At 44.7% G+C, this 12,043-nt stretch overlaps 1 protein-coding gene across 2 annotated transcripts in view; it reads right to left on the bottom strand.

Annotated features, from left to right (window-relative positions):
- Tep1 (telomerase associated protein 1) overlaps nt 1–1,682 on the bottom strand; it is a 46,258-nt gene extending 44,576 nt beyond the window's left edge. For both annotated transcript variants that reach the window (XM_028873541.2, XM_028873542.2), the window contains exon 1: nt 1,521–1,682. In XM_028873541.2, coding sequence (XP_028729374.1) covers nt 1,521–1,583 — 63 coding nt within the window. In that variant the 5' untranslated portion in view covers nt 1,584–1,682. The remainder of the gene's footprint in view (nt 1–1,520) is intronic.
- Nucleotides 1,683–12,043: the final 10,361 nt, after the last annotated feature.

Genomic DNA, 12,043 nt, shown 5'->3' with positions numbered 1-12,043 from the left:
TCAGAGGACAACCCTTGGGAATTGGTTCTTTCCTACCACCATGGGATCAGGGAGTGAACTCAGGTGGTCAGGATCACACGGCAAAGACTTTCAGCCACTGAGCCATCTTATTGCCCCCCACCCTTTTAATTCATTCAGGGTGAATTCTAAGGAAACAAGGTGGGGAAAAGGCAAAGCTTAGAGGGAAAAGAAAGCCTGGCCTGGTGGTGACCTGCCTGGAACCCCAGCTGAAGAGGAGTGCATGAGAAAGACCAGCCTGGCTGCACAGAAAATTCCAGGTCCATGGGAGCTACAGGGAAACACCCTTCCTCAAAAGAAAATGTGTCCGGCTTATTCCCCTCCTGTCTCTGTACTGGGGGTCGGCGGGGGGGGGGGAGCAAAAGGGGAGGTATGGCACACACCTGTCCTCTCAGAGGCAGAGGCAGGAGGATCAGGAGTTCAAGGTCATCCTTGGCTACCTAGCAGGTTAAAAGATCAAAGCCACCCTGGAATATAGGAGATTTTGTCCAAACAGGGTGAGGAGCTAGGAAGATAGGTCAGCTGATAAAGTGTCTACAGGAGGATTCGTACAGCAAGCTGGCCAGCCAGCCTACCACAGTAAGATGGGAAGCCATAGAGTACAACACCTGATGTGCCAAGGGCCTCTGTACTTGTTTATACTCTTGTATATACACACAAGCATGTGTACACACGTACACCCCACACACAAGGAGTAATAATGAATCTCAGAATTAATCTTATATTTTATTTATTTTCTTGTTTGTTTATTTATTTGTTGTTGAGACAAGGTCTCACTATGTAGGTCTGGCTGACCTGGAACTATGATATAGACCAGGCTGGCCTTCAACTCACAGAGAACCACCTGCCTCTGCCTCCCCAGTGCTGGGATTAAAGACATACACAACCACACCATCCAACCACATAATCCAAGACTGAAAAACAAAAATAAAAATAAAATAAACAAAAATAAAAAAACTAAAATAAAATAAAAATTAAGTTAACGGAAAAACAAAGGCTTGTTAATTTTTCTCCTCCCTGGAGTTTATGGAGATTCAGATGAACCGAATCGGAAAACTTAGTTCTTCCCCCAGGTCTCAGAGACAACTCCTCTTGGCAGTTTTATACTAGCATTCACTTTCTGTTAATATACAAGTATGTATATCTGCCTCCACGTCTACCTCCCGCCCCTTTTCTCTGGCCTCACAACTGGGGCCAACACTTCAGACGTTATCCAGGTCTCAGGATGTCGTGAAGGCCTGCTGTGTTAGCACCTTAGCGTCCACCTCTCTGTTAAGCGTGGTGGACAATCTAGCGAGATGCTGTGGCTAACAGTGCTCACAACACACCTCGTTTGTGACACACATTCCTTCTCGGAGCACTTAAGGCAAAAGGCACCTACCCCCCACCTCCCCCACACACACCCTTGGGTGCCCGGAAGGACTAGGCGGCTGCACTGCGCTGGCCCGGAGGCCCTTCCCAGAGTCCAGCCACACACACAGGTCTCAGCCAGGGCTCTCTACCTGCGCTCGGGACTGGAAAAGCTGTGCACAAGGAGGGGCGCGTTGGTTCGTCGCAACAGGCATCAGAAAGCAGAAAGCGGCCTGGGTCAGCCAGTGGAGAGGTTGGGAACAGGGAACTGGAAGGACACCGGCACCCTACGGAGGCGCAAGGGAGAGGCTGGGCTGGGGGCGGGCCGGGCAGTGACCTGGGCGGGGCTGAGGGCGGGGCTGCTGCGGGGCGTGTAGTCGCCAAGGCTGGGATTGCAGGCTTGTGCGAACCACGCCCGGGTTGGTTTGTACGTTTCCCCTGATTCATACTCAGGGCCAGGCCAGCTTTACTAACTGTACTGCATCCCTAGCCAACACAGTCATGTTCTGATGGTATTGCGTATCTTAAAAATCCCCCCAAGGCTTATGTGATAAAAGTATGACTGCCAGTTTGGGCAGCTATGGGGAGGTGGTTAAATCTCTTGAGCGTGTGCCCTTGAAGAGACTATGAAAGTCAGATCCCTTCTCTCCCTTTTCTTTCCCCCCATCCACCCTGGAAGTGAAGTTTCCTCTGCCAGTGATTGCCACCCCACCCCACCCCATCCATGAACTGCTTTGCCCCCGGCCAAAAGCAATAGAGTCAGGAGATTGTCAACTGAAGCTATGATACATCCGGAATGGTGGCACACACGTTTAATCCCAGTACTCAGAAGACTCAGGCAGGAAGATCGTGGAGTTAACTCCACCCATGGTAACTGAGCCGTCATTTTGGTTATCTTTTTGTTACTGTGGCAAAATACCTGGGATAATAAACATTTTTGTTTGTTTGTTTTGGGAGTTTTGTTTTGTTTTGCTTTGAGAGAAGGTCTCTCTATGTAGCCCTAGCTGTCCTGGAACTCACTATGTAAACTAAGCTGGCCTCTAACTCACAGAGATCCACCTGCCTCTGATAGCTCAGAAATTAAGAGATCTTGTTTTTGCAGAAGACCCAGGTTCAGTTCCCAGGACCCACATCGTGCCACACAGCCATTGGTAATTCCAGTTACCAATGATGCTCGAAAGTACCCGGCATGCACGTACATGGAGGCAAAACACTCATAAACACAAGGTGAAAAAGACAAATCTGTTTCATATTTAAACCACTTACACCCCTATAATTTCAGAGATTTTAGAGGGTACAGCAGGAGGATCCCAAATACCACCCAGTTTACCTAAGGAACATTTGTCTCTAAATTAAAAATACAAAAACCCCTGAAGATAAATAATCATTTCAGTGGATTTTTAATCAACATGAAAGACTGGCAGAATCATTCAAAGTCGTAAGTATAAGAATACCCCTCACTGTGGAAGTGCTCTGCACAATTTCTAAATGTCTAGCAATCTTGGGTCCCACCTATTAAATATTAAATGCCAAAAATAAGCCTGACTGTGGGAAATCTCTCTCTCTCTCTCTCTCTCTCTCTCTCTCTCTCTCTCTCACTCTCTCACTCTCTCTCGCTCTCTCTGTGTGTGTGCGCGCACACACACAGAGAACAAGTGTGTAAAAACATCCCTAGTGTGCAGTACCACCCACATCAATTCCCAGTCTCAATGAAAATCTCTCTATAGAGAAAGGAGATGAGTTTGCTGACTCTAGTGAGGAGACCTCAAAAATCTAAAAGAAGTGGCTATGCAAGGTTACTAGAATGGGTTGTCTATTTTACTTTCTGTTGCTGTGATTTAATAAAAAAAATAAAACTGTTCTATTTCCCCTTCCCGGGGAGATCCATTTCACCCCCTCCCCTCCTTGGGCCTTCCTTGTTACCTAGCCTCTCTGGGTCTGTAGATTGTAGCATGGTTATCCTTTACTTACAGCTAATAGCCACTTAGAGTGAGTACAGATCATGTTTGTCTTTCTGGGTCTGGGTTACCTCATTCAGGATGGTTTTTTTCTAGTTCCATCCAATAGCCTTCAAATTCCCTGATGTCACTGTTTTTAACAGCTGAGTAATTGTATATGTACCACATTTTCTTTATCCATTCTTCGGTTGAGGGGCATGTAGGTTGTTTTCAGGTTCTGGCTATTACGAATAAAGCTGCTATGAACATAGTTGAGCAAGTGTCCTTGTATGATTGAACATCCTTTGGGTATATGCCCAAGAGTGGTCCTGGGTAGACTGGTGGGGGCGGGGGGATACATGGGAACTTGAGGGATCAGGTTGGAGGGTGGACAGAGGGGGAGAGTTCTGAAAATGATGACTGGAAAGAGGGGCATTTTGGGATCAGGTAGAAATCTGATGCAAGGGAAACTCCCACAAATCTTCAAGGATGATACTAGCTATGACTCCTAGCAATAGTGGATACGTAGCCTGAACTGGTCATCTCTGTTCAGATTGGTGACTACCCCAGTCATCATCAGAGGGCCTTCATCCAGTAAGAAATGGAAGCAGATGCAGAAACCCAAAGCCAAACATTAGGCCGAGCTGAAGGAATCCTCAGAAGAGAGGGAGGGAGGATTGTAGGAGCCAGAAGGGTCAAGGACATTACCAAAAAATTCACAAAAACAACTAACCTGACCCAGGAACTCACAGAGTCTGAACTAACAACCAGGGAGCCTGCATGGGACTGACCTAGGCCCTCTACATATATGTGACAGCTGTGTAGCTTGGTCTATTTATGGGACTCCTAACAGTGGGAGCAGGGGCTGTCTCTAATGTTTGGACTAGCTCTTGGGAACCAATTCCTCATACTGGGTTGCCTTGCCCAGCCTTAATACAAGGGGAGGTGTTTAGTCTCACTGCAACTTGATATGCCATGCTTTGTTGACACCCATGGGAAGCCTGCCCCTTTCTGAACAGAAACAGAGGAGGAGTGGATTGGGGGTGGAGGAGAGGGAATGGGAGGAGAGGAGGGAGGGGAAACTTTGATTGGGGAGAGAGAGAGAGAGAGAGAGAGAGAGAGAGAGAGAGAGAGAGAGAGAGAGAGAGAGCAGACCAAAACAACTTGGGAAAGAAAGGGTTTATTTCCTCTTACATCTCAGAAAGTCAAGGTAGAAACAATAGAGGAACGCTGCTTACTGGCTGCCTTCCTGCTTCTGCTCAGCCAACTTTCTTATACATCCCAGGCCCACCTGCCCAAGGGTAGTACCATCCATGGTGGCCTTAGCTCTCCTCATCAATTAAATAATAATAATAATAATAATAATAATATAATAATAATAATAATAATAATAATAATAGTATGCCCCACAGACATGTCCATGGGCTAATTTGATCAGGTCAGTTCCTCATTTGAGATTCTCTCTTCCCACAGGTGTCAAGTTGACAACCAAGAATACTCATCACATGGCTCAGCAGTTAAAAGCACTGAGGCTGCTCTTGCTGGAGACTAGGGTTTGATTCTCAGCACCTACATGGTGGCTAATCATTGTAAATGCAGTTCCAGAGAATCTGAATCCCTCTTCTGGCTTCCTCGGGCAATGCACTCATGTGGTCCATTGCATACATTCAGGCAAAACACTCATGCATCTAAATCAAAGTAAATAAATATCTTATTTAAAAAAGGATAGCCATCACAAGAGACCTAGTGAGAAAAGGGAAATAAGAGGAGACCCCATCTAGGACCTTCTTTCTTTTTTAGGAGTGGTGGTGCTGTGGGTCCAACTCAGGGCCGAAAGCATGGTAAGCAAGCACTCTACAACAATACTACACCCTCGGTCATTAAAGATCTTAATAGACATGATTCTAGAATTGAGCAACACTTCAGAAAGTGCCCATCCCTATAGGCTAAGCAGGAAACATTGGTTTCCTAGACAGAAACGTGGAAGGAAGCAGAGACAAAAGAACAAAGGGCTGATTGGGCATTTCAGCTACTTCCCTTACCACTGCTGAGCAGGGAGACTAACAATAGACAAACAATTGGTTAACAGCCAGTGATTTGAGTACCTTCTTTCCTGTAAGGGTTAAAGCAAAGAAACCGTCCCTGTCACAGCAATTGAAACTGGGTGGTGACCTATGCCCACCAGCCTGGAATCCAATTTCTCAACTCAGGTGAACGGCTCAATGTTTAATGTCATGAGGGCTTTTGGCTTTTGTTTGTTTGTTTGTTTGATTGATTGATTGATTTTTAAATTTGTTTGATCGGTTGGTTTGGCTCTTCAAGATAGATTCTTACTTACTACGAAGTCCTGGTTGTCCTGGAACTTGATCAATATGTAGGCCTGGCTGGCCTTGAACTTGAATCCTCCTGCCTCTATATCCCCAGTGCTGTGGGATTATAGGCATGGTCTTACCACACCAATTTCCATGCTTAGTTTTAGCCTGTTGAGCCATAGTATAGAAACTTAATCCCAAACAATGGTTTCCTGTAATTTTTATTTAACAACTTTAATAAGGAATACACCTTCCATCCTGAATTGTAAGTATATACATTGAGAATTTGACAGGCATTAAGTACAGGCCTGTAATCCAAGGGCAGAGGCAGAAGCAAGAGAATTGCCGTGTGTTTGAAACCAAGCTCCAAGCCAGCTGGAGCTACATGAGATCCTATTTCCAAAACAAAACAAAACAAAACAAAAATACCAACAACAACAAAAACTAAACTAAAAATCGAACTCAGTTTCCAGAGACAGTCATTGACTGAATGATAAGGACATTTCTGGTGGGGGTAGGGGGGTGGGGGTGGGGGTGGGGGGTGGTGTCGGGGACAGAACTTTGTCTTTGCTTGGAACAATGAAAACTTTTAAGTAAGAAGATGGTCACCAAGTCCAGTCTCAGCTTGTCTTTGGAGTGGATGGTGCTAACTGTACGTTGCCCACATTTACTGCTTCCCCAAGCAGGAGCTTCTTTGAGTTGAATTATTCTTTCTCTACTTTACTATCATTGCTGAATTAGGAGTTTCACCAATCAAGTAACTATTCAGAGCCCATGAGACATTGTCATTTTCCACCACCGTGAATTCATTTAATTCCCCAATCCCATGTTTTCTTTATTTTCAAGTGCTTAGAGAACCACTCAACTTTAAATTTTATTTTTTTTAGACTTACTTTTAACAACATGTACAAGTGTGTCTGTGTGGAGTATGTGTATGGGCGCCCTCAGAAGGGGAGGGTAGAGGTGTTGGAGTCAGGTAGAGGAACTGGAGTCACAGGCAGTTAGGAGTCACCTGACATGGGGACTGGGGATAGAACTCAGGCTCTCTGGAAGATCAGTGCACACTCTTTTTTTTTTTTTTTTTTTGGTTTTTCGAGACAGGGTTTCTCTGTGTAGCTTTGCGCCTTTCCTGGAACTCACTTGGTAGCCCAGGCTGGCCTCGAACTCACAGAGATCCGCCTGGCTCTGCCTCCCGAGTGCTGGGATTAAAGGCGTGCGCCACCACCGCCCGGCCAGTGCACACTCTTAACCACTGAGCCATAACTCCAGCCTCTAAAATTTATTTTTTAAGTTAGCATATAAAACAATGGATTGAATTATGACATTTTCTTTTATAAATATTGTTATTAATTCTTAGAGAATTTCATGTAGAATGTATTTCGATTATATTCGCCCCTACGCTTCCCCTTATAATTGTAGCATTTTCATACACGCGTCATTACACTTTATTTTTCTTTATCTCTCCCCTACCACCTGACCCGAACTCCCTGTCTCCCTCTTCTCCACCCCTTCTCCCCAATAACTGCCCCTTTTACTGTCTTGTCATTTGTACTCCAGCATCTTCCCCTTTTCTCTCTCCACCCTTCCCTTAATATCTCTTCCTCCCCATCACGTTTCCTCTCTCTGTTACCCACACCCCTAATTGTTGCTGAGTGACATTTGAACTTCAGTGGCCGTTGGATCAGTACAATATCTACACCGACTTACCGCTGAGCTGGCGGTATTCCTTCCCGTCAATCTTTGGAAGCCTTTTAAACATTCTTCTTACATTTTTATCTAGTTAGTTTGTGTGTATGCACACGTGCATGCATGCTCATAACACACATGTGGAGGTTAGATAACGGGCAGGAATTGCCTTTCTCCTTATACCAGGTAGGCTCCGGGCATCAAACTCTGTTGTCAGACTTTATGCTTTTACCAGCAGAGCCATCTGGCCAGCCCAGGAAGCCCTTTTGAAAAGACCCTTCCATCTATTAAAGTTGCTTGCTATAGTAGTCAGTTTTCTTTCCCACTCATTGTCCTCCTCCTCTTTGACTCAACAAAGCTCTGCCAAGTGCAAAGGGCAGTGCTACAAGGCATAAACTATGGGGATATATAGTGTGTTGGGTCTAGGGAATTTCCAGCAACTTCCTGGAGAAGACAGACTTTGAACTGGGAAGGACAACCTCAGATAAGAATTGAGAAAGGGAGTAAGAAAATCAGGAGTGAAAACACCATTGGTTTTGCCTGAATATTTCCCCCTCATATCCAACAACTGTCTTTAGATTTATAGTGTATATTTCTTCTGTAAAACCACCATCAACTTTACTTTTTTTTAAAAAGACATCTGCACATGGTTCTGTTACTTTTATTTACAAAAAAATTAGGCTCACATATAATCTTAAAGTCTTTATCTGGAAGAAATAGTAATTAAATTATAAGCTCTCGGGAAGCAATCTTGTTCTTCAGATAATGGACTATGTGAAAGCTATACTTTATCCAGTTTTAATAGTGAAACTATTCAGAAGGCATGGGTTTACAAGATTTCATTGTTCCAACTGTGAGCTGTCTGCACCATTCCCTGATATTTATGAGGATTTCTCTATTTCTACCACATGAACTATTGATGTTCCATAGGTTTTTAGAAACATAGGTTTTGCTACATTCCATTAATTTGTACTAGTTCTTGCTAGTAAAAAGTTAAGTTCTTTGCATATATTAAAATATGAATTGGCTCAGAGGGTAAAGTCATGTGTTGTCAAGAACGACAACCTTGGTTTTGATCCCTGGAAGCCACATTGTTGCAGGGGAGATGGGGGGCAATGGGCACCTGGTTAGGGAATCAGCGGGGTTTGTTCTGTGGGATGACAAAGGATTGGACCTCTGGGAAAGACAGTAGACAGAACTGTGAAAGGAACACCAGCAGCAGACACCAAGGAAATGCAAGTGACAGATGGCAGATGTAGAGCAGCAGACACAGAGAGAAGAAAGACAAACGTTATTAGAACAGACAGACACCTCTTTACTAAACCATCATGATCCCTGTCTTCGTTAGGGCTTCCACTGCTGTGATGAAACACCATGACCAAAAGTAAGGTGAGGAGGAAAGGATTTGTTTGGCTTATCCTTCCACATCACATTTTAATGTCAAAGAAATCAGGACAGGAACTCAAGCAGGGCAAGAGTTAATGCCGAGGCCATAGAAGGGTGCTGCTTGCTTATTGGCTTGCTTCTCATGGCTTGCTCAACCTGCTTTCTTATAGAACTCAGGACCATCAGCCCAGGGATGGCCTCACCCTCAATGGGTTGTGCCCTCTCCCATCAATTACTAATTAAGAAAATACCCTACAGGCTCATCTACGGCCCCATATTATGAAGGTAATTTCTTAATTGAGGTTCCCTCCTCTCAGATGACTTTAGCTTGTGTCAAGTTGCCATAAAACTATCCAGCACAGTCCATAACTACATTCTAAATATTTGCCTTTACACCCATAGATAAGTGTAGTCCTCGCCCCTCAACAAGGCAACTTCTCCTGGCAACAGACATAGACCTTTACAGAAGACTACAACCAATCAAAATGCACTTATGGAGCCCAATCCCAGTAGATACATCTACAAAACATCTCCTACAACCAAGGCTCAGGGATCATTGTGGAAGAGAGGGTGGAAAGATTGTAAGAACCAGGGGATCAAGGAGTTTACTATGAGATTGCATCTCTAGAAATGTCAGAAGCTACCCCCATGAAGTCTCACCAATGTGGCTGCCCAAGCATGACCTGAACAAGGAGGATACTAATAGACATGTTAACATGGATGAGGAAAGCCAAGGAGGCTTCGCTCCCACATAAAGAACTACAGTCAACTAAGGAGTGCTGAGATTGGGAGAAATAGTCTTCCCCGGGGAAGAGCACACCAAATGGTTATCCCATACCAAATGATCAGCGTTGAAAACATACATATAACTAATATTATATAGACTAAGCAGGTCGTTATGCGTTTAGGAATATATCTATGTATGCATACACATATGTGTGTAATAACAACTACATTTTTTAAATGAGGCCATGAATTTGAAAGAGGGATGTATGATAGGGTTTAGAGGGACGAAAAGGAAGAGGAAAATTATGTAATTATAGTATAGTCTCAAAAAATAAAAATAAAAATAACATAAAGGAACAGACAAACAGCTCCCATCAAAGAGATGGGAAAGGCTTCAAAGTTGAGAGGTCGCCCAGGGACTCTGGGTGGGATTTAAGGCTCCTGGCCCGTCCCCTTCCTGACTTCCTCTCCTTCTCTCCGATTTGTCCCACTGACAGTATCTTCCCTCGGGTAAGCTCTTTTCCTCCAGCTTTTAGCAGTTTGTTACAGTTGGCATCATGGCGGGGAGCAACTCAGAAGCAGCAGGCAGTCCCTTTTGGTGGGGTCCCTCCCTGCTTTCCTGATTGGCCCACGCTCTCCTGACCTCCCTTCCACGGGGTAGAAGGAAAGAGCTGACTGCTGCAGCCTGTCATCTGATCTCCACCTGTGTGCCGCCATCTCCAGCTCAAGTTCCTTTTACATTATCCTAGGAACTCAGCTCTATTAAGCCCATCCGCGCTTCAGGTTAAGCTCTATCCTAAAAAGGGATGGGTAGTTGTTTTGCTCAATCTTTCCGCTTCCACAGCCTTCAAACTGGTCCAATCTGGCACCGGGTCTCACAGCCTTAAGAGCCTCTCACCCTCAATAGACAAACAAACAAATACATTCCAATTCAAGCAATTCAGATTTGGCGTGCTCACTAATGATCATGGTTTCTTGTAGTGGGCCATTATTAAAGCCTCTGTATTCTGAACCATGGGCTTGTTTTTTTTGTTCTTTTCTTTTTTCTTTTCTCTCCTTTTCTTTCTATTCAAGGTCAGAACTAGGAGATATCCTCTGTTACTTCTACAAAGTTCTTTTTGTTCTCACTGTGGTGACTTAAATGAGAAATAGCCCCCACAGGCTCACAGGTATCTAAACTTCATCCCCCGTTGGAACTGTTTAAGGAAGTTCAGGAGGGTGTAGCCTGTTGAGATTTCATAGCCTCACCTACTTCCAGTTTTCTCTCTCTGTTTCGCGCTTGCGGTTGAGAATATAATGTCTCAGCTGACTGCTCCAGCAGCCATGCCTCTGGGCTGCCATGCCTCCCCACTCTGGTGGACTCTTACCTCTCTGGAACTGCAAACCAACTGCAAATCCAAATGGGTTCTCTCTTTGTTGGTTACGGTGTTTTATCAGAAAAGTAACTAATAAACTCACCATCCAATTCTTCCCATGGGTGCCGAGATTTTGGACCCTAGGAAAGGCTCTTTAGCACACCTCCTTCCCCTGTGGTCCACTAGACATAAGAAACAGCAAGTCAACACTCCATCTCATAACCCCTTTCCCACTTTCCCGACAAATCGGAGACTAATGTGAAGAGAGGAGAAATGTGTCTTTCTCGCCATAATTCCTCTCTTGTGTGGGCACATTCTTTCTAGGCAGGTAGCTGGGCCTCAATTGTATGTCTTCTCACTCACAGCAAAAGCCATACAACAGCTGCCACAGGCTGACTGCATTCCTATCACCTGTATGAGGTGACCTACGTGGAGGAGTGTTTGTGTGGCCCTGCAATGGATACTGAGACATAAAACCAAGGATGAGTTATGTAAGGCTGGAGGGTCTGTATAAGGTTGTGTCTCTGGGACAGGCTGTTGCATCTCTGTTTCAAAGAGGACAATACATGTTTTAGTTAATCAGCTGTTTGGGGAGCATCATTTTATTCATGAGGTGGGCCCGATTCACAAAGGAGGTATGTCATCCCATATGTCTTAGTTAGGGATTCTATTGTCGTGAAGAGACACCATGACCAGAGCAACTCTTTCTTTCTTTCTTTCTTTCTTTCTTTCTTTCTTTCTTTCTTTCTTTCTTTCTTTCTTTCTTTCTTTCTTTATTATGGTTTTATTTATTTTTTATTTTTATTTTTTATTTTTTGGTTTTTTGAGACAGGGTTTCTCTGTGTAGCTTTGGTGCCTGTCCTGGAACTCAGTCTGTAGACGAGACTGGCCTCAAACTCACAGAGATCCACCTGCCTCTGCCTCCCGAGTGCTGGGATTATAGGCATGCGCCACCACCATCCAGTGACCACAGCAACTCTTACAAGGAAAATATTTAATTGAGGTGGGTGGTGGCTTACAGTTTCAGAGGTTTAGTCCATTATCATCATGGCAGGCACTCCAACAATGGCGGCATGCAAGCAGACACGGTGCTGGAGAGGAGCTGAGAGCTCTACATCCTGCAGGCAACAGGAAGTGGTCTGAGACACTGGGTGTGGCTTGAGCACAAACGTGAAAGTGGAGCAACGGCGGGCGTAGGAGTTGGGGAAGCATACCAGGGCAATCATCTTCTTCAGTGTGGCGTGCTGTGGTGGTATGCTGAACTGGCCCCCAA

This window comes from Peromyscus leucopus, chromosome 9 (genome assembly GCF_004664715.2).
Source record: "Peromyscus leucopus breed LL Stock chromosome 9, UCI_PerLeu_2.1, whole genome shotgun sequence".
Classification (NCBI taxonomy): domain Eukaryota; kingdom Metazoa; phylum Chordata; class Mammalia; order Rodentia; family Cricetidae; genus Peromyscus; species Peromyscus leucopus.
This window is presented reverse-complemented; position numbering and strand designations above follow the sequence as displayed.